A 25995-nucleotide genomic window follows, 5' to 3' on the forward strand; every position below is an offset into this window, starting at 1 on the left:
ATTGTACAAAGACTAAATCACTCTCTCATTAAGCTTCTGCCTCAAAAGCTTGGTTTTTACAATACAAGAGACTCTCTTGATTGCTTACAAAATAATACATACATTAAATATTCCTAACTTGAAGAAATTTGTGCTCTCTTAGTCTCTTAGTTACATTTTAACTTAGACAAAACTTAAGTTTATATACCACTTAAGTTTTGCTTACATAAGAGACATAGTATAATCTTTTTTCTTTAAAGTAAAGCTAAAAATCAGCATAGGATAATAATTTCATAAGAGTCTCGCTATAATTCAATGTTTTCAACTATAGAAAGTGACTTTACTTGTTTTGCAAGTAATCAATCTTCAAATCTTCAATTTTAACTCAATTGGTCTTCATGGTTTAGGCTCTAACTCGTCCAAATATCTCCAAAATAGATAGTACAATGCTTTTTAAAAAAAAATTTATCAACGTTGAAAATAGACAAGTAAAGCAATGAAACATTACCTCAAGTTGTGGCCACTGTTTCAGCCATAAAATTCACCTTATCTTCACAGGGGTCTATAATTTGAAAAGTTGTTTGTTTACCAAAATGTTTTGCTTGAAATCATAGTTTGGGTTGAAAAATGTTTTTCAATTCAATGGTAAACACACCCTTATAGTGCTCATAATATAAATTTTCAATGTAATTTAAAAAAAAACACTTATAATTCAAATTTTGGAACATTGACAACATTTGTTCATTTTTTGAATTATAAACTTTTAATCATAGTTTTTTTTAATTTAAAATTTATTCTAATGTTAAAACATTGAAAAATTTGTGCACAAATTTTTAACAAATATATATAAATAAAAATATGAGTTTCTTATCCTCTAGTTAATTCTATTAAGTTCACCATGAATTCCTTTGGATAAGGAGTTCAGCCAGACATAAATTATTTATTGCTCCCAACCACCGTTTGTGGAACTTCTCCACGTAAGTGCCCTGCACAAATTTTTAACAAATATATATAAATAAAAATATGAGTTTCTTATCCTCTAGTTAATTCTATTAAGTTCACCATGAATTCCTTTGGATAAGGAGTTCAGCCAGACATAAATTATTTATTGCTCCCAACCACCATTTGTGGAACTTCTCCACGTAAGTGCCCTAATATCCATGCAACTTTATGTACTTCAGTGAGGCAGAGTCCTTCCTCTGTTTACCCTCCATGTAAAAACTTCGACTATTTGTTGATCATATGTGCCCCAATAAATTCCACTTCCAAACTCTGACATCCATGTTGAATCCAGACAATGGGAACTGAGTTATTAAGTTTGAAAACTCTTCAGCACCCAGCTACATTGCGGGGTCGACATTTATATTACCCCAATCTTTTATCAGATTTCCTTGTTTCTCATTGGATATTGTCCCGTCGGGGGCTATAAATAGTGATAGAGAATGCCTTGGTTTAAGCATACTTGGTTCTTCAAATACTTTGATCAGTTTCATAAAAAAGAAAGAAATCAAATATGGGTTCCATTTCCAAGAGTTTCCTTCTCCTTGCTCTTCTAGCTGCTGTTGTTCTTCTCATTTCTTCGGAAGTGGCAGCTCGAGATCTTGCTGAAACTACCACTGAAAACAACAATGGTCTGCAACTAATTAACTAGCATGGCTTCTTAATTATTTATTTAGCTTCTACATGTTAGCGTAAATGACCATGTCGAACATTTATATTCTAATATAGTGCTGGTTTTGCAGGTGAGGTGGCTACCGAAACAACCCAGCCTGAGCTAGAAGATAAACGCTCAGCTTATAATGGAAGAGGACACGGAGGTAAAGGAGGGTATGGAGGTGGGCACGGAGGGTATGGAGGTGGGCACGGAGGGTATGGTGGTGGACACGGAGGGTATGGTGGTGGACACGGAGGGTATGGTGGTGGACACGGAGGGTATGGTGGTGGTGGCCACGGAGGGTATGGTGGTGGTGGCCACGGAGGATATGGTGGCGGTGGACATGGAGGAGGTTATAAAGGAGGCTGCGCCTATGGCTGCTGTCGTTCAAATTACGGAAGAGGCTGCCAAAGGTGCTGCTCTTATGCTGGCGAGGCTGTCGAAGTTGAAACTCACGCCTAATGTAGCCTTTTGCATTTACAGATGGCATGTATGATAATAAATAAATGGGCATACGTCCTAAATGAAAATGCTTCCTTAATATAGTGATGTAAGTGGAAGTATAAAGCAATAAAATTGTGCTTTTACTTTATCCCTAATTGGTTGCTACAGTCATGTTCGAAACGTACCACCACGGAACTAATTAAATTTAAAGCTTATCTTCTCTCTTTATGTGCTGGACATGGTTAAATTTACGTTGGGTTTTTCAAAGCCGAAATAACAAGCACCTTATCATACTTTCATCCTTTAGCCATGACAATACTTCACGGATAGCTAACATCTCTGCTTGACATGCATCCGATCCATAAGGGAGAGGGTCGGATACTGCCCTGATAAAAGCCCATGTATGATCGTGGATAACAGCAGCAAAAGAAGACGCTCCCTGTACCTTGTTCATTGTTGCATTGGTGTTGCCATTTAATGAAATCTATGGAAGAAGTCAAGAAAGATTGAAAACTGAATCACAATAGTGTTTTTCATTCATAGCCTTTAGAGTGCCAAACTTGATCAATTTATAATACTCAGACTTCAACAACTGACTGACTATTAACAGCTAACTAACAGGAATCAGCTAAGCTTCTAACTATTAACTGTTAACTTCCATAACTGCTCTCATTCCTTAATATGCTCCCATCATCCTGATTCTCACTTCTCAACATGCTTTCAGCATCCAGACAGCTTTTCGCAAACACCTTAAGACACGACCTGAATTTTGTAAACAAAGGCAGCGACAGAGGTTTTGTAAACACATCTGCAACTTGCTCCTGTGCTGGAACATGCCCCACACTTAGCATACCAGCAGCAACCTTTTCCCTATCAAAGTATAAGTCTAACTCAACATGTTTAAACTTACAGTGCATGACGGGATTGGCAGAAACAGCAACAGCTCCAGAGTTATCGTACCATACTATTGCCTTTTGTGAAGGTGAAACATGCAGCTCAGACAAGAGAGACTCCAGCCAGATCACCTCAGTAACTGCATGAGCGAGCCCTCTATATTCAGCCTCTGCGGTTGAGCGAGAAACTACTTGCTTTTTCGACCCCCAGGCTACAGGATTACCTCCAAGAAAAACATAAAATCCCAAGGTTGACCTTCGATCATCAACATCAGTACCCCAATTGGCATCGGAATAGCCAACCATATCTAAGGTAGCAGTTGTAGTAAAACGAATACCATAATCCAAGGTACCTTGTAGGTATCGAAGAATATGTTTGACTGCTCTGAAATGTTGATCAAGAGGGCGATGCATGAACTGGCAGACTTTATTGACAGCAAAGGTGATATCTGGTATGGTTATGACCACATACTGTAGAGCTCCCACAATGCGACGATATTCAGAGGCATTTTCAATAACACAACCAGTGTGCTAGGATAAAATGGAAGACGTGACCATGGATGTAGGATAGCTATTTGCCTGATCCATTTTAGCCTTTCGAAGAAGATCGAGCACATACTTCCTCTGGCTGAGAAACAACCCATTGGAGGTAGGAGAGACCTCAATGCCAAGAAAATAGTTTAGAGGCCCTAAATCCTTTAGAGAAAAACGAGTATCCAAATCAGTAACAAACTGATCAATGCTGGCCTGATGAGTGCCAGTCACGATTATGTCATCAACATAAAATAAGACGTACAAAAGAACATTCCCAATCTTCTTAATAAATAGAGAGCCATCTGACTTAGCTAAAGAAAACTGTGAAGAAAGCAGGAAATCGCGAAGCTTAGAAAACTAGGCCCTAGGAGCTTATTTAAGACTGTACAAAGCCTTCTTTAATTTTCAAACCAATGGTTTATCACCATGGTTCTGCTAAAATCCAGGTGGTTGAAGTATATAAATGTCTTCAGATAGATCACCATTGAGAAAAGCGTTGTTGATGTCCACCTGTCTGAGTTGCCATCCGAATTGAACAGCCAAAGCCAAGACAACCCAAATGGTTGTGAGCTTCACAACATGACTAAAGGTGTCCTGAAAATCAATGCCGGCCTCTTGTAGATACCCTTTAACCACCAAGCGTCCCTTGTAGTAAGGAATAGTGCCATCGAATGCCTTTTGATCTTAAAAACCACTTGCACCCCACAACTCTTCGGTGTGCAGGTAAAGGAACCAAATCACAGGTTTCATTTTTCAGAAGAGCGTCATACTCCTGCTGAGCTGCGAGCATCCATTCTTTACTGGCCAAGGCCTCTTCAATCATAGCAGGCTCGACTTCACTGAGCTCAGCAGTGAAAACTTTGGGTTTAAAAATTTCATTATTAGACCTAGTTAACATAGGATGAACATTAACAGGAGAATAATAAGCCAAGGATTCTTGAGAATTGGTAGGGGAGTTCGAGGCAGCAGCATCACTTGAAGAAACAACCTCTAATGAAGCACGAACATCAGACCTCATATGGAGATTGGTGGACTCTTTAGGAAGCTGACCAGAAGATGAAAGAGTAGTCGGTGACACAACAGCTGGAACAGACCGAGCTGAAGAAACAGAAGATGGCCTAGACCCAACATGTTGATTCCCAGAGGGTATTACAACAGGAACTGAAGACTACTGGTGTTGAAAACTAGGTGAACCTTCGATTGAATGAGTAGGGCTTGCAAAAGGGAAGCATGCCTCATCAACCACCACATGCCTTAAAAGGAACACCCGCATGTTATCATCAAGACACTTATATCCTTTGTGAACATGACTCTATCCAAGAAACACACATGGTCTAGACTGAAACTGAAGTTTATGAGTGTTTAAAGGCCGGAGATAGGGATAACACCTAGAGCCAAATACCTTGAGATGCTCATAGCTAGGTACAACCTTGTGCAACACCTCATAGGGTGATCGACCAGCAAGAACAGCAGTTGGAAGTCATTGACAAGGTAGGCAGCATTGATGAACGCATGAGCCCAAAAACGCATGGGCATATTAGCTTGAGCCAGTAAGGTCAAACCAGTATCTACCAAATGTCAATGCTTCCTTTCCACTAGACCATTCTGTTCAGATGTATGGGGACAAGATAAATGATGATGAATACCAAGCTGAGAAAGAAACTTTGGAAAAGAGCGAAACTCTCCTTCCCAATTTGTTTGGAGAGCTTTAATCTTGTAACCAATTTGAACCTCCACCAATTTCTGTAAATTGGAAAATTTAGTCAAAGCCTCAGACTTATGTTTGACAAGATATAACCATGTGTACCTGGAATAGGCATCAACAAAAGAAATATAATAAAAATGCCCTTCAGAGGCCATAGGAGCAGGACCCATATATCAGCTATAAGTAGTTCAAAAGGAGCAGTGTACATCGTTGTTGAGGGAAAAAATAAAAGCTTATGAGATTTACTAAGCTGATAGGCTGAACAAACTGAAGTCATCTTACATTGCTTTGAAACAATATTACACTATTGAAGAATTGTCATAACAGTCTTATTACAAGGATGACCAAGGCGTTTGTACCATAGGTCAAAAACCAAACTAGAAGAGCTAGGTAACTCCAGTGAAGTGGTGTGAGCAATAGTAGAAAAGGTTGATGCAGCAGCACGGGGACATTGAGAGTCTGACAAATTAAACTGATACAAGCCATTATGTATGCGGCCCACCAGCAAGATGGTTCCTGTCTTGATATCCTTCACAAAGCAATGAAAAGGATAAAATTCAAAATAGACTTGATTATCATTAGCAAATTGGGCAACATATAAGAGATTTTTGTAGATTTGTGGAACATGCAACACACGTTTCAGATGGAGAACCTTGGTGGAACTTGCAAAAGAAGAAGAACCAATGTGGGCTACTGGCACAGAGGCACCATTGCCCATGAATAGCCTGTTATTACCTGTATACAGTGTTGCCTCATGCAAATTATTCAGGTCACTTGTAACATGATTGGAAGCCCTAGAATCAGGGTACCAAACCTTCTTGTTCAACTCATGTTCATTCGTGGAAGCAGTGTTAACTTGCAAGCCAAGACTGCGGTGAGAATAACAAGGAGAATCTCGACAGAATGAACTCAACACATCTTGGAACTGACGACAATAGACTTGCATGGGCTGATCAGACACCCCCTCAAATGACTCATCAAACCTGTAATAGCATTTCTAAACAACGTGACCAATCCAACCACACAACTGGCATTGTGGCTTATTGTAAGCAAACCTCCTTCCTCGGCCTCTTCCTCGAAATTATCAAGAACCATAGCCCCTAAAAGATGGTCGAGAGCCACGTTCAGACTGCCCAACATATTTTTCATGACCAGTACCCTTGTCGTTGGATCGACTTTGGTGAGCTATATTAACCTGTAAATGTATGCTCGAAACTAAATCTTACTGTCGAGCTTCACAATCAGCTAGCATTTCAGCAAGAAATCAAGTGAAACATTCATGGCTGAAGCCACAATACGGATGGACTCATACTATATTGGCAATCCAGCGAGAATAATACTGTTTTGCTCTTGTTCGGAGATGGGATTACCAGCAGCCAACAAGGTGTCACACAGACCTTTTATCTTGGCCAAGTACTCTTTAATAGTGAGGTGATCCTTCTTTTGATAATACAAAGAATGCCATAAAGTAGAAACAGACATAGTAGATTTGGTAGCAAACCTTCGAATAACTATGCTCCAGACATCGAAACTTGAAGTAGCAGCAGTAAGATGCACCAAAATATCATCAGAGATTGTGGATAATAACCATGAAGCTAGCAACTTGTCTTGCTGCTTGTGGACCAAGAAAGCAGGGTTAGGCACAAGATCACCATTGTCATCAACAAGAGACTGTGTAGGAACACTAATAGTGCCAAGAACAAAATCTTGTAGCCCGTACCCCTCAAGAATCAACAAGATCTGTTGTTTCCACAAAAGGAAGTTGTGCGCCCCGAGGTTTACAGTATCATGTTTGGGAAACTGGTGAACTTTCCTCAAAGAACCATACCCAGGATCAGGGGAGGAACCCACTACAGGTGTAGTCGTATGAATCGAGGGATGATTATCACCATTATTCCCTGAAACCGCATCAGTCGCCATTAAAGAGAGAAAAAAAAATCAATGGAAGAAGTCAAGAAAGATTGAAAACTGAATCACAATAGTGTTTTTCATTCATAGCTTTTAGAGTGCCAAACTTGATCAATTTATAATACTCAGACTTTAACAACTGACTAACTATTAACAGCTAACTAACAGGAATCAGCTAAGCTTCTAACTACCAACTGTTAACTTCCATAACTGCTCTCATTCCTTAACACCCTTGATCCATTCCCGCTCAAGCCCAGTCCAGCACACACTATTGGAGCAATCTGCTTCAGCAGGCTGATTCACCCAGTCAAGAAGTGTTGCGAGCGTCAATGCAGTCCTGCAAAAACTGATTAGCAACCGAGATGATAGATAGTTCCCAAGTAACAGTACCTTTCCAAACATAAAGTTTCCTGTGCAACCATAAGCTTCATGCTATAGTCAACAACCAAACTCTAGCAGCAACATCGCTCACAACCAGAATTAGATTGAAAAGAGAAACTGTGGTCAAAGAATCAATCACGAGTCCAAGGCCTTCCCATACCTCTGTAGCAATCGAGCATCTCAATAAAACATGATATATGCTCTCGATAGATCCACATCTTGTACATAACAGATCAATGGGATATTGAGAATGTTAAAAAGATAAAACTTAGAATCTATATATTACTAGTTTGTCATTTTGTTCCATTTAGAGTAAATATATAATTATTTATACCAATTAAATTAAAAAAAATATCAATTTTTTTATCAAATTAAATGATAAATGATTGTGTTAGACAGAGATTATTTTAGATCAAATTTCGACTATGTTCCTCTGCTATGTTTAAAATTAAGATTTAGTATCTATATTTTAATTTGATATAATTGAATCCTCTATATAATATCATTAGATACTCGAAATAATTAATACCCTTAATTATTCTAGCTAAAATGTTAAGGTCAAATTTTTTCTTAAAAATGCTCATTCCAACTTCCTACAAAAATATATATATTGTATTAGAAATGTGTTTTTAAGAGCAATTCACATAATCATTTTAATTAAAGTAATTAAGAATGTTAATTATTAGGACTAACTAATATCATCGTAAAAGTAGAGGACTATATTATGCCAAATTATAATATAAAAGCTAAACCCAAATCTGAGTATGGTAGAGAAACAAAACTGCAAATTTACCATTATCTTATAATAATTAAAAATAGAAATTGTGTCGTTATTTAATCTAAATAATCAACAAACTTAATAATTTAGTTAGTTGATATGAATTTGAAAGAAAACGTTTATTCCAACTCATTATGTTAAAATAATTTTTTATTAGAATGGTATTATTTTAAAAAAATTCGTGTAAAAGGTTTAATAAAAATAGTTAACAATATTTAATATTTAGAATAAAATATAATGTTAAAATTAAAGATAAATTTGATATAATAAATGAGATTTGATTTTTTTTCCTCATGAAAAAAATAGTGGGATGCGTGTTAGCATTTGCATGAGCATAGGCATAGAGTGAGTGAAACACTTAGGTTGGATTTTTCAACTATAAATGCAACGAAGAATAATTGGTTTTTGGGTCAAAGGGAAAGGTGGAATTTAAGTGGTTTTAATTTTTAAATTTTGTGTTTCGAAATAAAATTATAAAAGAAAATTATTATTTATACGGAATAATTAAAAGGTATTTAAATATATAGATTGATTTATATTTTATATATAAATTATTTAAATATTATTTAATTTAATATTTAATTTTTTTAATATTTTATTTATTATTAATTTTACAAAAAATTATATTAATTTTTTAAAAATATTTAAAATTTATATTTCATGTATCATAATATTAAACTATTTAAATATCATTAAATTAAATTATTTTTATTTTTTAATATCGTGTCAAGATATTATAACTTCACATTACAATTTTTTACGGCTAAAATTAACAAATCACAACTTTTTCCCAAAACTTTTCTACATCATTTTTTCTGAAAGCACTTTTTCATCCAGAAATGTAATGAAGAAATAAACCCACACTTAATATATATTAATACTAGTCTTGTGCAGACTCACGTTGTGAATTTCTAAAAACTTATATATTTAAAATAAGAAGTTATAATGAAAAAGAAATAAAATTGTTCATAGTGTGAAAATAAAGGAACTTTAAAAAATAAAAAATTTTCAAAATAATAGGAAATCTAAAGAAAATAAAAAAAGTGTTATATTTTTTATACAATGTTTAAAATTACCCATAGTTCCTCTCCAACAACCTTTAGATAGGAGAATAATGCAATTCAACGCACTCGAACCCATATCCTCCTGTACTTGTAATAATGCCCATGCCAATCGAGTTAAGACTCGACCAACGAAAAAAAAAGTTATATTCAATGGGAACTAGTATGGTTTAAGCAAAGCTTTGTGCTAGGTTGTTATTTGTTTGTCTTAAATTATAGAGTAAAAATTTGAAAGTTAAAATATGTTCTAAGTTTTTATACGCTTCATACATTTGGAATTTAATTATTCTACTTTTATTTTCAAGAATTTAGTCCCTCTACTTTTTAAATTTAAAAATTCAAGTCCAATTATTACCATAATTAAAATTCTTTTATTAAATTTATTGGTGTGACATTTTAAAATTTAAAAAATAAATCACTTGATAGTCATGTAACAATTAAAACAACTTTGGAAATACTAATGTTGATTTTTTTTCTTTAAAAACACCAGCTCGAACTCGTTTCGATAAAATAATGTTCTTAAAAATTTAACATCAACATTTTGATAGAAATAATTAATAATATTTAAACTAACTAATGATATTTTAAAGTAGAAGGACCGAATTACGTTAAAAGTTAAGGTAAATAGACTAAGGCTTAGTTTGGATGGGCGTTGTGTTTAGCTTCGGTGAGGTTAAAAATAGCGGTGGCGGTGAGATTAGTTATTGTAGCGGTGAGATTGGATACTGTAGCGGTGAGATTAGAAACAACGGTGGAGTGTGTGTTTGGATTCAAACGCAGCTGTAGCGGTGAGGTAAAAATAGAAAATGACCTTTAAGGACATTAGATTAAAAATGATATATAATAGAAGTTTTTAAAATTATTTAACAATTACAAAATTAATAAATGATTAAAATTTATTATTAAATATAATTTAATAAAAATATATAATTTAATAGAATATATGAATTTACTAAAATTATAATATATAATATTATAAAATATAATTTAAAATAATTATTATTAAATATAATTTAACAAAAATATATAATTTAATAAAATTCTTAGTATTAAATATTCTTATATGAATTTACTAAAATCATAATATATAATACTATAAAATATAATTTAAAATAATTATGATTAAATATAATTTAACAAAAATATATAATTTAATAAAATTCTTAGTATTAAATATTCTAATGATTATATCAACAAACTTCATAAATTTCTTCTATCAAATATTAAAATATTTGAACTTGACTTTGAATATTGATTTTATGATTGTTACTTTACCATCAGCAACCCAAGTTCAATTTACTTAACAACATAATGAATTAGGGTTTTTCTTCATATTCCCAATTATGTATTCCATTTCCGACCGTAAAGCACCTTTCAACTCATCTCATCAGTAATTTTCTGTCCATTGACAAATTAGGATTCTATTGTTTGTGCATCAACAATTTCAAACTCTAAAATTTAGAACGTAAATTTTATTTTTTCAATTTCAATTTTGTTTCTAGATTTGAATTGCAGCAATTTTGGTCTTCAATGTTGTTTTCTTCTTTCATTTTAACTTCTTCTTTTTTTGTTATATTTTCTGTAGAAAGATGGATTTTTTATGATTAAACTTTTAGACATGTTTATTTTCAATTTTTTCCACGAGCATTTAGATAAGAAAAATATTAAAACTATTCAAAAGTTACTTGTTTGCTTCAAAACGAAGCATATAAGGACTAAATTGCTTATTTTTATATTAGAGGACCCAATTTGCTCTTGAATTTCTAATAGTTTAACCAACAAAAGTCTTACATGACCTAACAAAAAACCTCTCCAACTAAATTGCACGCATAACTTGTTTAGCAAGGTTCATTTTGTCTAAAGATTGAACAGACTTAGATTAACAATTTATATAGATAAAATGTACTCTTATTGTAATCGACTTGGACAAATATGAATGGTGGTCATCTTTTATAAATACAAATTTGTCATCACACAGGTTTAAAAGAAAGTAAAAAAAAAAAGAAAAGCTGATCATTTCATCATTCAATTTTAAACATTTGAGAAAGGTATAGGTTTTCTGTCTGGCCATGATTCTATTTTCTCAAAGCACTTGACAGGTACCACCCCATCAAAACCCTCAGTCAATATCACTTTGTTGTCTGAAATGTAAAGCTTCATGCCTTCTGCAGTCATCAAGAAAACAAGCGAAGACAACTTAAGAACCGTAGTTTGGCAAGAACAAATCAATATATGTTCGGCCACGACTCTAAAGAAAAGTGAGAAAGATGACTTGCTTCTTTCATGATTCTATGAACCGAAGCAATAACTGCAAGCATGCTTACCTTCCAAAGCTTTTCTAACATCAAGATAGATCAAAACGTTTAACATCTCATCTCATACCTGAAGAGGGTAAAAGAACAAATCATCATAAGCCCTGTACAGCATTTAGATTCACTAAAACTCAATTTATGCCGATTAGTGCTTGTCATTTCCCATTATCGCTTAAAATTCACGTTATATATCAGCATCTTAATAATCCCCTTTCATAATCTTTAGCATGAATCCTATAGTGAAATGCAGATAACAAGCATAATAACACCCCCAAGCAGTTTGTCACGTATACCGTGCTGGCATATTAAAAATAGAGAGTAAAATGAAGGAGTTCGTATGTCAAAGTTCAGAGGAACAGTAAAGAGAAATTTCATGATATCTCACCACTTATCACTTCACCGTCAGTCGGCAAGCCACTTGAAAAGTGAACATGCAATCTTTTCATGCGCTTCAAACCCGACTCCAAAATTGATTCCAAATTCCTCTTATAGGTTCCATGTACGCAAACAATCATCTCAGGGAAAATCAAGAGGATTATGCAAAATAAAAGGCATAAAGAAAGTCCATAAATCTAAGAGACATGATGTTCTTACATTGCACTTCATCAGCTGAAAGGATTTGTTTTAATAATCTTTCGGACTCAACTGTCTGCCAACGTGACATACAATATCTTCCTTAGAAGTGTATAGACATAAATAAAGATGCTCAAAACAACAGCTAAAAATAATCTAAGGTGACAATTCAGATAAAGCATGAAGAAATTAATAAATTTTTAAGAAAGATTCATCACCATGATGGTGTGGCCTTGGTTTGCACGTATCAGAAGCTCCCTATTTTCCTCAAGAAGGCTAAACTGTTGTTTATTATCTTTTCTGACAGCCTACAATCAATAAACATAAAAACCATGAAATTTCTGTTGGCTGCAAAACGAACATTTTCCTTCTCATGATTGTTTATACACCAACATTTTGGAGACCAAGAATCTAAATTACTATTGGTAACAGCTCAAAGATCACTTATAAGTAAACAACAAATAGTATTTAGCTCAAAGAAGGAAAATGTTTATACATCAACAGCTCAAAAAACATTTCTGAGGCAGTGCATGAACTGTCATCTTTCTCCTCCCGAGTTCGGCACAACTCATCTGCTTCTTCCCTGCATTAGTAAATTGATCACTTAATTTGCTTATATAAAATTCAACATGCAAATACATGGATTTAGCAGCACTAAAAAGTATAGAATTATGGAATAAGAAAATAGTAATTTTTTTGTCGGCATCATCCAGCTTTTGCTTTTGAGCACCGTCAGCTGCTGACTGCTCACTAGGCGATGGATACACTGGAAAATCATTACCGAACATAATATTAAGTTGCTACTAACTATGAATTCAGTCAATTGATACAACAGTAAGTCCACATATTCTTCAGCAAAACAACTGCACAATATATTTGCTACTTGAAGAGATTTATGTGCTTCACCTCATTTCTTTCCCATTATTTACATTTTAGAAAAGATTTCCATTCATTTCCTCGGCAGGGGTTTCATTAACATTGTCTTTTACAAAAACTAGAAGTTTTTCATAAGAATTTCACGACACTACTTATTAATGTATTAGATGCTCAAAGAAAGAAATTGCATCAGTTGCTAGTTTCAACTGCCTAAAACATTTTAATCTAGCAGAAGACAAAAGTAATTTCACTCATGCAGGCGTGTACTTGGGGTCTTCCCAGAATATGTTGTGGCCTCTGGCTATTATTTGGTGGGCTCTAACAAACTTCAGCATTTGGTCAGCTAAAGTGTAGTTGGTCTTCCCTTGATCTGGTTCTGTTGCATACCATTTCAGTTCATTTTCAAACATTGCTGCATTGAATCATTCAACAAACCAGTTCTAGAGGACAAAAAGAAAACAAGATCAATTAGCTAGCATTGTCCGACAAGTATTAAGAAATGAATATGAACACATACCTGATAGGGCAATTTCCCAAGAATGGTGTGTGCTATTGCAGAACCAAATGGAAAATCCTTTGAGACTTGGTTTATAGTTATTACTGCTCCTTGCAACCTATTACCTTGTTGATCTGAGACATGTATTGTTACAGCACGCTTCCTTTGCTGGGGAAAAAATAGACGGTAAGTAATTTTGTTAAGATATTGAACATTACCATTGTTGAAATATCATTTCACAAAGTGTGTCAACAGTAATTACAGTGTTAATCATGAATTGCTGGTTAAACCTCCATTCTTGATCTGTAAATGGCTGTAACGAGGAACTATCAATTGTTATATCAATGTCTTTATCATCTGAGTTCTGCATATCCAAGACATTATAAAAAAAAGGGTTCTTAGAAGCAAAAATTAGTGACAGCATTAATAATCTAATGCTCAATCTTTTTCACATATAAAAGCCTAAATTTATATTGATTTGAAAACAGGTTCACCTGGAATAGCAGTAAAGCTAAATTTGAAGGTGAATCAAGAACAAATCCACCTTTGAGAAATGACCAGCAACCATTCTTAGCCAAAACAGTCCCTATACAATTATATGTTCTATTTTCTGTCTTCAAGCTTGCCCTAATGAGAGCTGAATTTGCACCTTGTATTTTGATCCAAGCTGTAATTGCACCAAACAGAGTAAGCCAATCCTGTAATGTTTCAAAATACAATTTGTCTGATATTCACAGTAAAAGTTTTCCACTTGAACAATTATCATTGCAAACAATTAAAATTATCGGAAAAAAACATAAATTGATTCCATAATTCTGATATTAACTAAACCCTCATCATTGGTCAAAAGCAAGATCGACCCAACACTTCTTTTTCCAATCGAAAGGTCATTAATGTAATCCAAAGACAACCAATCTAGTCAATGTCATCACGACCTGACAAGGAAATATATATTTTTCAAGGATTCCAACAAAACCCAGAAATTCAGTAGAAGAAAAAAAAATCTCATATAAGAATTTCCACAACGAACTATTTGTTTCTTCTAATAATTATATGCATGCACATTTAAAAATCGATAAATAAAAGCTATTAGTTTTTAATGGAATACCTGATTAGAGCATGTAGGTCTTTGGATTTCTCCTTGATTTCAACGATTTGAAAAAGGAATGAAGAACGGAAGGAGGAGAAGGAGCCTTACCTGGATGAAGGAGGAACCGGAAGAGGTCATTGACCAAACTGATTTGCAACCCAAGGGGAAGGGGAAAGGGAATGGGAAAGAGGAGAAGAAGGGTAACCAAACATCAGAAAAACCTGAAGAATGCAACTGAAGAATAGATGGGTAAAAGAGGAAAAGAAAAAGCAACTGAAGTTGCTAAATTTTTACTGAAGCTTCTAGCACCAGTCAGCTTAAGGCTGTCCAGTGCAGTAGAAATTCCTCACTGTACTGGAAGCCAACACATCTAAAGGCTGTCCAGAGTCTAGTCCAGTGCAGTGAGATTGATAATAGAGGGGAAAACATTCAATGCACTGTTGTGCGTTTGCATCCAAAGGGGCCCTAAATCTCAAGTTTTAACAACTGAAATTAAACTATTATCTTATAATTAAAAAATAAGACAAATCCAAAAGAAATGAAAAAAGGTATAAATTATATATAATAATATAATATTTTAATAAAAAAATTAATCATATTAACTATTTCAATTAATTAATAATATTATAAAAATATAAAATTACATCTAATCGAAATTTAAAGATAATAAAGATGAAAGTTAAACCTTTTTTATAATGTAAACAAAAACCACTAACTTTCAAAATCACAACCAAAAACAGAAACACTATATAAACTACTCAATGCAAAAAAAACAAGGACACGTGTTCGACTGTAAAATCCTTGGGACACTATTTTATATATAGAAGTAAAGATAGGAGAGAGAAAATAAGGGAGTGAAAGTCCAAGGGTTGTTGGTTCTTTTTAAATGTGAGTAGGCACCTTTATCCTTAGCTATATAAATATATGGATAAAATATTAGTATTATAAGAAAGTGAAAATAATGGAAATTTAAAAAATGAAAGATATTCAAAATAAAAGAAAAGGAAAAAATTGATGTTTTTAATTTGAATAGAATTTATATCTATATATTACATAAAATTAATTTGTTGAGTATTTTTCTGCATCCTTTAAATGGTGATGTTTTTTCTTTTTTGAAAAAAAACGACCCAAAGGTCAACCTTAATTTACTACTTCATGAGTAATAATGTTATGAATATCCAACAAATTATCCATATCAAAATACAAATCAAGTCTATTTTTAATGGCTAAGTTACAAAGTAAATCTGCTTCATTATTACTATTGTGATTAATCCAGTTAATTTGGATCGAATCAAACATATTAAAAGCTTTGCAATCCTGCTTTATGCGCTATCCCAAAATAGTGACGTTCTGCGACCTCTTTTTGACCTTATTGACCAGTTTAGCACTATTTGACTCTAAAATAAGCTAGGCCACTTTTAACCGAGCGGCCAATTTTAAGCCTTCATTTCTGCCCATATCACATCTAAAAACTTATCAACAAATTTATAATAGCCCCCAAGGACAGAGCCTTCATGATCGTTCGCGATAGCACCCAAACCACTGCATCTAAACAAAACAGCAATGTCCACATTCACTTTGGTGTAACCATTTTGGAGTTTTATCCAACCCTTGTTCGCTGAAATAGGAAGAATTACCGAAGGTTTAGTCAGATTAAAGATTCTGAAGTCTTTGCTTAGTGTTTACGCCCTTTCCCACACCATCAACGCCGTATCCATCTTGCCCTGAAACACCATTTTGTTTCTATCGTTCCAGCCATTCTAGAGAAGAGTAAAAAAATCTGCCACATCGTTGTTGTCGAGATCATGAAAGATATCTTCCAACCAGTCAATACAACTATTGTAGTTCCCGTCGAGCAGCCTGCTATTTAAACCCCTAATAACAATGATTTCACGAGCATTTGGGCAATCTTTCATTGCATGAATCAAAGTTTTGTCTTTGTCGTTACATCTTGGACGGGTTTTTGAGAACCCCTGGCGAATACGAGCAATATTATCGAAAGTGGGCAGGATATTATGACCGATTCTCCAGCTGAAGATTATAATCTTGGGGAGCATTTTAAGTTTCCAAATGGCTTTTCAAAAAAATCTGTGAAGGCAAAAACCAACTCTCTTAAGGATCAGCCAGGAGTAGGCCAACTTCGACCTGTAGAAACCATGCGGGTTTTGAATCCATATTTTGGTGTTTTTGACCTCATTATGAGGAATGGATAAATTATAGATATAGTCCCTCATGTTTTTTCCATAAATCTCAATGACCTTCTCCTTTTTTCACTGCCTATCATTGTGGTCCCACAGGACATTAACTTTCTTCTCGTCATTTGTAAAAGGGGACCGACAAATAGACTCTCCTTTAAGGTCTTTAATCCCCCAATGGTCCCACTGAATATCTATTGTGTTGCCCTCGCCTATTTGCCATATAAAGCCATCCTTTAAAGCGTTGGTCACCTTAGCAATGCTCGTCTAGGTGAAAGAAGCTTTATTACAGTGTTTATGTCTGAAAACATCACCATCGGGGAAGTATTTAGCACTTAACATTTTAAAACATAAGGTTTCCTTTTGAGTAAAAAGTCTCCAGGCTTGTCTGCGCAATAAAGCTAAATTAAAAAGATGTAAATCCCGAAAGCCAATGCCGCTTATACCCTTAGAAAAACATAACCGATCCCAAGCCATCATAGCCAGTCCACGGGTCTTATCATTATTAGTCCACTACATACGACCCATTTGTGAGTAAAGGTCCTCAATAATACCTTTTGGGGCAAGAAAAACTGAGAAAGTGTAGGTCGATATAGACTGAATAATAGCTTTGATGAACACCTTTTTCCCTCCGTAAGATAGCAGACATTTTGACCAACTATTTATTCTGCAATTGCACCGATCAAAAATGTTAGTAAAAGCTAATGACTTTTTTCTATTAACGGGTATCAGCAACCCTAGGTAACTATCTAGCTTGTCAACCATACGCATACCAATCATAGAACTAAACAGCTGCCTTTGGGTCAACGGGGATTTCGGGTTAAACATAATCATGGATTTGTCCTTATTAATCTTTTGGCCCAAATCACAATTAAAATTTGCAATAATATTTAAAATTTCCTCTACATTCCTTATTCTGTTACGAATAAAAAGAAATGTGTCATCGGAAAAAAAGAGGTGATTTATACGCGGCACATTTATGCTAGCCCGAATTCATTTATGCTAGCCCGAATTCCTTTAAGCATATTATTGTTTTGAGCACGAATTAACAATTTTGAAAACACTTCCATGCAAAATAAAAATATGTAAGGAGAGAAAGGATCTCCCTGTCTAATGCCCATTTCCGGTACAAACGTTTCGGAGAGAGTGGAATTGCATTTGACAATATAGCGGATCGAACGAACGCATCTCATAATTTTTGTCACCCAATCATTTGCGTAGCCCATCTTCTTCATCACCTCTTCAATAAAAGTCCATTCCACTCGATCATATGCTTTGTTCATATCGAGCTTAATTACGAATCCTTTGTTTAGCCTATTCTTTGCACTTTGGAGATAATGGACTAAGTCATGGGCAATCAAAATGTTGTCGTGGATCATCCTCCCCATAACAAAGGCGTTCTGGTTTTGGTTAATACGTAACGGGAGTATTTCTTTCAACCGATTTGCAAGCACTTTGGCAACAATTTTGTACACCACCCAACAAAGATTGATTGGGCGAAAATTAGTCATATCCATAGGCTCTTTAATTTCAGGGATGAGAACAATAATTGTATCATTTAGACTGTCCACATTTCTAACACCCCTAAGAACCTCATGGCACAATTTAATAATATCATCCCCCACCACGTCTTAATTTTCTTTGAAAAAATTTCCCTACAAACCGTCAATTCCCGGGGCTTTCCTAAGATCTATTTGACTAAAAGCTTCCTTAATTTCGTTGTCTGTAAACTCCTTTAGTAGTCTACCATTCACTTCTTCTGAAATACAATTCTCAATATAGTCAAGGTTTAACACAGCATTAGTATTTAAATTTGACTGAATAAATTTTACAAATACTCCCTGGCCACCTTGCAAATATCTGTTGTGTTTTCTCTCTAGTAGCCATTCATGTCTTTTAGTCTAACTATGTTGTTTTTTTCTTTCTTTCTATTCGTAGCTCTAACATGAAAGAACTGGGTATTCCTGTCCCCCTCTTTCAACCAGTTGCCCCTTGAACACTGAGCCTAGTACTTCTCCTCTTTATCCAATAAATTTCCAAGTTTAAATCTCACAATTTTAAGTCTATTACCCGCGAAAGTACTCTTAGGGTTTTCAATGATTTTATTAATATTCACCTGCAAAGTACTAATCTGGTTGAACATTTTTCAAAACTTTTTATACTGCCAACCTCCAAGATCTTCACCTATCTTCTCAATTTTTCCCAGAATATCCGTAGAGACCATTCTACCAAGCTTCCTTAATATATATATATTTGCTTATTTCTCTTTGGCCTAACAGATGTCATATATAAAATTAAGCATATGATCTCTTTTCCTATCTCTCAGCTTACGGCCTTCAGTATCTAAGACAATAGCATCATGGTCAGAAATGGATTGGCGAATCACCTTGGTTTCCATGAAAGGGAAGCTCGCCATATCATTAGTAGACATCAAAAAATGATCGAGTCTTATTGGAACCCACCATTGTTTGAAAAGTCAAATGGGGTGTTCACCGAAAGTAGAAAGTAATATTGGTTGGCAAGTTGGGTTAAAAGTTGGCATGGGATAATTGCAATTTTGGTCCCTAATTGTATAGGGACATTGCAAGTTGATCCTTGAACCTCAACTATAAATAGGCCTAACCATTGCTTACTTTCTTCATCCCATAATTGCCATTCTCTACTTAAGGCATTATTCTCTCTCTCTATTTGTAAATTTCACTTGTAATTTTTGGAGTGAAATATATTTGGTAGTGCCTGAGGACGTAGGCAAAATTTGCTGAACCTCGTTAAAATTCTGGTGTTCTTTATTATTTGTTTTGCATATTTTGTGAATGTGATTGTAGTGATTTATTGTGCTATTAAATTACGATAGAGGGATATTCTGGCTAGGAAAGACTTGGTATTTAAGTGATCTTCATGATCTACCTCTCTTTCCTAGGAATTGAACTTAGTGTGATTTTTCAGTACAATAATTTTACTCTTTCACACGCTTCCGCGCAACAATTGGTACCAGAGCCAGGTTCGTACTTGGGGAATACGACCGTTTACGGTACTATTTACGTATACAGCACTATTTACGTATACAGTACTATTCACGTATACGGTACTGTTCACGTATACGGTACTGTTCACGTATACAGTAGTTGGGATTGAGGAGAAAAATGGCAGCAGCATCGTCATCAGCAAGGACTACTATGACAAATGCAAAATTTGAAGTAGAGAAATTTGACGGTACCAATAATTTTGGTATGTGGTAATGTGAGATCCTGGATGTCTTATGTCAGCAAGAGCTAGATATAGCCCTTGAAGAAAAACCTGACAAGATGGATGACAAGGAGTGGGCCAAGATCAATAGACAGGCGTGTGGTACAATCCGCCTATGTTTGGCCAAAGAGCAGAAGTACCCTGTCATGAGGGAGACATCAGCGAAGAAGTTATGGGATACACTGGAAGAAAAGTTTCTGACGAAAAGTCTTGAAAATAGGCTTTATATGAAAAAGAAACTTTATCGATTCACGTATGCACCCGGTATGTCGATGAATGACCATGTGAACTCATTCAATAAAATTTTAGCAGACTTGCTAAATTTGGATGAGAAATTTGAAGATGAAGACAAGGCATTATTGTTGTTGAATTCCCTTCCTGATGAATATGATCATCTTACCACCACATTGCTTCATGGGAAGGACACGATCACATTTGATGCAGTCTGTAGTGCGTTGTATAGATCTGAGACTCGAAAGAAAGATAAAAGAGATCACAGAGATACAACCGCAGAAGTCTTAACAGTAAGAGGTCATTCATACAGCAGCAAATCTGGTAGAAGGGGAAAGTCCAAAGGGAGACCCGCCAAAGATGAATGTGCCTTTTGCCGTGAAAAAGGGCATTGGAAAAAGAATTGTCCTAAGCTACAAAAGGGCAAGGCTATTTCTAATGCATGTGTAGCGGAGCATGATGAGGAGTCAGACTTTAGCTTGGTTGGCATGGCAATGGCATGTCAAACGGATGAGTGGATTTTGGATTCAGGATGTACTTACCATATGTGTCCTAATAAGGACTGGTTTTCTAGTCTTAAAGAGCTAGAAGGTGGAATTATTCTTATGGGCAATGATAGTGCTTGTAAGACAATGGGAGTGGGTACAGTCCAATTGAAGAATCACGACGGCTCAATCCAAGTCTTGACAGATGTTCGCTACGTACCTAGCCTGAAGAAAAATCTTATCTCATTAGGGGCCCTAGAATCTAAAGGGCTCACAATCACTTTGAGAGATGGATTACTAAAAGTAGTAGCTGGGCAACTGACGGTGATGAAGGGCACAAGAAGAAATAACTTGTATTTTTTAAATGGAAGTACAGTTATTGGATCAACATCAACAGTTTCTACAAAAGATGTAGATTCAGAGGCTACCAGATTATGGCATATGCGATTGGGACATGCTGGTGAAAAAGCTTTGCAGACATTGGTGAAGCAAGGCTTATTGAAAGGTGCAAATTCTTGCAAAATGGAATTCTGTGAACATTGTGTTCTGGGCAAGCAGAAGAGGGTAAAATTTGGTCCAGCAATTCACAATACGAAAGGAATTCTGGACTACGTTCACAGCGATGTGTGGGGACCTACCAAAGTAGCTTCTTTGGGAGATATGCACTATTTTGTTACTTTTGTTGATGATTATTCAAGAAAAGTATGAGTGTATCTAATGAAAAGAAAAAGTGAAGTTTTGGATGCATTTCTGAAATGGAAGAAGATGGTGGAGACTCAGACTGGTCGAAAGGTCAAACGACTTCGATCAGATAATGGTACTGAGTACAAAAACGATCCATTTCTACAAGTATGCCAAGATGAGGGCATTGTGCGACACTTCACTGTTCGGGATACACCACAGCAAAATGGGATGGCAGAACGAATGAATCAAACTATACTGGAGAAAGTTCGATGTATGTTGTCCAATGCTGGATTGGGCAAAGAATTTTGGGCTGAGGCAGTTACATATGCGTGCCATCTAATTAACCGTTTGCCATCAGCTGCAATAAATGGAAAAACTCCTATGGAGATGTGGACTGGTAAATCTGCTACTGATTATGATTCTTTGCATGTATTTGGTTCCACTGCATATTATCATGTAAAAGAATCTAAGTTAGACCCAAGAGCAAAGAAAGTATTATTCTTGGGTATAACTGATGGAGTAAAAGGATATCGTCTCTAGTGTCCTGATACAAGGAAGATTGTTTTCATTAGAGATGTGACTTTTGATGAATCAACCATGTTGAAGTACAAGGATTCACAAAAGGATGACAAAACCAGTAGTACTTTGCAGCAGGTGGAGCTTGAAAAGGTTAACGATGATCCAGCTAATATTGAAGGGACAAATGATGAAGAGGTTCCTACCCAAGAACCTCTACAGCAACAAGATTCAATTGCATATAGAAGGCCAAGAAGAGAGATTCGTAAGCCTGCTCGCTTTGATGATATAGTGGCCTATGCACTTCCAATTACAGATGATGATGTTCCTTCTACTTACACAGAAGTAATAAGTAACCCTGATGGTGTAAAGTGGAAGCAAGCAATGAATGAAGAAATGCAGTCTCTTCATAAAAATAAGACCTGGGAGTTGGTGACACTACCCAAGGGAAAGAAGGCAATTGGATGCAAATGGGTATATGCAAAGAAGGAAGGATTTCCTGATAAAAATGAAATTCGATACAAGGCTAGATTAGTAGCAAAGGGTTACACTCAGAAAGAAGGAATAGACTACAATGAAGTGTTTTCTCCAGTTGTGAAGCATTCGTCTATTCGGATTTTGCTAGCCTTGGTTGCGCAATATGATCTTGAACTAGTTCAGCTTGATGTGAAGACCGCGTTTTTACACGATGATTTGGAAGAGGAAATCTATATGACTCAGCCAGATGGATTCAAGGTTGCTGGAAAAGAAAATTGGGTTTGCAAACTGACAAAGTCGCTTTATGGATTGAAGCAATCTCCGAGACAGTGGTACAAGCGATTTGATCAGTTCATGAAAGGGCAAAGGTACACAAGAAGTAAATTTGATCATTGCGTGTATTTTCAGAAGCTACAAGAAGGAACTTTCATATACTTGCTCTTATATGTTGATGATATGCTAATAGCATCTAAGAGCAAAGTTGAGATTGAAAGATTGAAGACTCAACTCAATCTCGAGTTTGAGATGAAAGATCTAGGAGAAGCTAAAAAGATTCTCGGCATGGAAATATGGAGAGATAGAGCTCATGATAGAGTTAGCTTGTCTCAGAAGCAGTATTTGAAAAAGGTACTACAGCAGTTTGGCCTGAACGAGCAGAAAAAACCTGTAAGTACCCCGTTGGCTTCTCATTTCAAGCTTTCTGCACAACTATCTCCTTCAACGAATACGGAACGAGAATACATGTTGCAAGTTCCGTATTCTAATGCAGTGGGTAGCTTGATGTATGCAATGGTGTGTACAAGACCCGACATTTCACAGGCAGTTAGTATAGTGAGCAGGTATATGCATAATCCTGGAAAATGACATTGGCAAGCTGTGAAATGGATTCTACGGTATATTCAGAAGACCGTGGATGTTGGATTACTGTTCAAGCAGGATAATACACTTGGTAAAGGTGTTATTGGGTACGTTAATTCTGACTATGCCGGTGATTTGGACAAGCGAAGATCAACCACCGGTTATGTGTTTACACTTGCTGGAGGACCAATAAGTTGGAAGTCTACACTACAGTCTACAGTTGCATTGTCAACCACAGAAGCCGAGTACATGGCTGTAACAGAGGCTGTAAAGGAGGCTATTTGGTTACAAGGTATGGCTAAAACCTTGGGGTTGGTTCAGGAGCATATTAACGTGTATTGTGATAGTTAAAGTGCTATTCATTTAGCAAAGAATCAAGTCTATCATGCATGTACAAAACATATCGACGTACGATTCCATTTTGTGCGGGAAATTATTGAAGAGGGGAAAATTTGTCTTCAGAAGATCAAGACTGCAGATAATCCCGCAGATATGATGACCAAGGTGGTAACAGCAACCAAGTTCGAACATTGTTTGAACTTGATTAATATCCTGCAAGTTTAATAGTTGAAGAAGGCACTATCAAGTATTGTTGTCAAAAGCAGAAAGAATTGTGTGAAGATAAGATTATCGTAATCAAATCTTCAAGGTGGAGATTATTGGAACCCACCATTGTTTGAAAAGTCAAATGGGGTGTTCACCGAAAGTAGAAAGTAATATTGGTTGGCAAGTTAGGTTAAAAGTTGGCATGGGATAATTGCAATTTTGGTCCCTAATTGTATAGGGACATTGCAAGCTGATCCTTGAACCTCAACTATAAATAGGCCTAACCATTGCTTACTTTCTTCATCCCATAATTGTCATTCTCTACTAAGGCATTATTCTCTCTCTCTATTTGTAATTTTTGGAGTGAAATATATTTGGTAGTGCCCGAGGACGTAGGCAAAATTTGCTGAACCTCGTTAAAATTCTGGTGTTCTTTATTATTTGTTTTGCATATTTTGTGAATGTGATTGTAGTGATTTATTGTGCTATTAAATTACGATAGAGGGATATTCTGGCTAGGAAAGACTTGGTATTTAAGTGATCTTCGTGATCTACCTCTCTTTCCTGGAAATTGAACTTAGTGTGATTTTTCAGTACAATAATTTTACTCTTTCACACGCTTCCGCGCAACAAGTCTCTCATTGACCATCATTGTACCCTCCCTATTATTGACCCCGGTAAACCACCCATTATCCATTTTCAAGTTAACCATCAAAAACTCATCAATGATCTCACGGAAATCCTCTATAAGGACATTTGGCTTCCTTCAACCCCCTTTTTTTTCTTCATTGTTAAGAATCACATTGAAATATCCCCTAATGATCCATTGTTCCTTAGCCGACTTACCAACCCTTTTAGCCTATCCCACGAGCATTTTTTTATTTAGATCAGCATTCCCATAGAAACCGTAAAGCGAATGGGATTATCATTCTCCAGGTGAATCATTGAGTCAATATGGTTGCTAGAATAGTTTATAATTTTGACTTAAATGCTATCTTTCCACATCATAACAAGGCCTCTACTTTTCCCATTTGCATTAACAGCGAAGAACCTTCCATCCTGCACTTACTGCGAATAAGAGAAAATTTATTAGCTTGGATTTTTGTTTCACAAAAAAATATTATATCAGAGTCATTTGCAACGAGAAGTTGCTTTAATTCACGAACTGTCATAGGGTTTCCAATCCCATGACAGTTCCAGCAAAGGATCCTCATTGCTCTTGGCGGGGCTAGTCGCTAGCCGCTGCCTTGCATGGTGAAACATTGTCTAGAAATCTTCTCCTCATGATTTTAGATGGGCTCTTGTCTGTGTTGTCTCTATTGAGACCCCTCTGTCTCTTTCTTTTGCTTTAAAAGCGTTCTAGTCCATCACACATAGATTTATAGTTCCTTTTTTCCAGAGGAGAGGTAGATACTGAGTCCTCTTCGTATCCCTTATCTTTTTCTTTCTGTAAAAATTGCCCATAATCGTCCTTTGTTTTTGTTTGCTCTCCTCTTACTCCTCATTCGGTAGAGTATTTGTTGCCATTATTTCAACTCCATTTCTTCATTTTCCCCTATCTTGATTTTGGACCACTATATTAGCCATCATCTAGCTTCCATATTGGAGATTTAATACATTTGATTTAGGGCCTTCATCTTTGTTTTTGCACTTTTTTTAGTATGTCCGATTAAGCCACAAGAGTAGCAAAAAGCTAGTAACCTCTAATACTTTAGCGCGATATTATTTCGGTCCCACCTCTTCCCACTAGCTTCACAATCCTAGCAAAGGTTTTAAGACATTATTTTTATTTTTATCCTTAAGAATTCAGTCCAACCCCCATTTCTATCCTTCCAGTCAATCGCCACCAACTCACCTATGGCATTTCCCACATCCAGCGCAGTTTGACGGTCCATTTATTCCAAGGGTATGTTGTAAACCCTTAGCCAAAAAGGAGACAGGTTGAACTCATATGTATCTATGTCTTTACCCTTAATGAAAAGCATCATAGAGAATAAACAGTTGCTGAACAGCTAGGGCATAAGGTTGAGGATTCTGCTTCTATCTTCCAGACATCCACATTTAACTATTATT

General features: G+C 35.7%; 3 protein-coding genes across 9 annotated transcripts; 1 reads left to right on the plus strand and 2 right to left on the minus strand.

Annotated features, from left to right (window-relative positions):
* The first annotated feature begins 1111 nt into the window (after positions 1-1111).
* LOC121203653 (glycine-rich protein 3) lies at positions 1112-2225 on the plus strand. The gene is made up of 2 exons (XM_041116561.1): positions 1112-1610; positions 1722-2225. The coding sequence occupies exons 1-2, from the start codon at positions 1493-1495 to the stop codon at positions 2093-2095; spliced, it is 492 nt and encodes a 163-aa protein (XP_040972495.1). The 5' UTR covers positions 1112-1492; the 3' UTR covers positions 2096-2225.
* A 502-nt stretch (positions 2226-2727) lies between these two features.
* LOC107956423 (uncharacterized) lies at positions 2728-6358 on the minus strand. The gene is made up of 9 exons (XM_016892101.1): positions 6171-6358; positions 5862-6078; positions 5569-5738; positions 5151-5311; positions 4907-5045; positions 4238-4622; positions 4015-4149; positions 3550-3825; positions 2728-3501 (listed from the first exon to the last, which is right to left on the minus strand). Exons 1-9 carry the CDS (start codon positions 6356-6358, stop codon positions 2728-2730), a joined length of 2445 nt encoding a protein of 814 aa, XP_016747590.1.
* A 4871-nt stretch (positions 6359-11229) lies between these two features.
* LOC121231805 (endo-1,4-beta-xylanase 5) lies at positions 11230-15049 on the minus strand. Of its 7 annotated transcripts, none has more exons than XR_005929860.1 (11): positions 14793-15049; positions 14089-14261; positions 13857-13958; positions 13616-13762; positions 13366-13538; positions 12719-12805; positions 12441-12530; positions 12244-12298; positions 12035-12134; positions 11662-11719; positions 11230-11502 (listed from the first exon to the last, which is right to left on the minus strand). XR_005929860.1 is itself a non-coding variant. In XM_041116563.1 (5 exons), exons 1-5 carry the CDS (start codon positions 14820-14822, stop codon positions 13521-13523), a joined length of 501 nt encoding a protein of 166 aa, XP_040972497.1. In that variant the 5' UTR covers positions 14823-15049; the 3' UTR covers positions 13153-13520. The 7 variants fall into 7 exon arrangements, 1 of the variants encoding a protein (XP_040972497.1); XR_005929862.1 differs by lacking the exon at positions 14793-15049 and adding an exon at positions 14703-14754; XR_005929861.1 differs by lacking the exon at positions 14793-15049 and adding an exon at positions 14703-14753 and having other exon boundaries at positions 14089-14292.
* Between the last annotated feature and the right edge of the window lie 10946 nt (positions 15050-25995).

Source organism: Gossypium hirsutum, chromosome A07 (assembly GCF_007990345.1).
Source record: "Gossypium hirsutum isolate 1008001.06 chromosome A07, Gossypium_hirsutum_v2.1, whole genome shotgun sequence".
Lineage (NCBI taxonomy): Eukaryota > Viridiplantae > Streptophyta > Magnoliopsida > Malvales > Malvaceae > Gossypium > Gossypium hirsutum.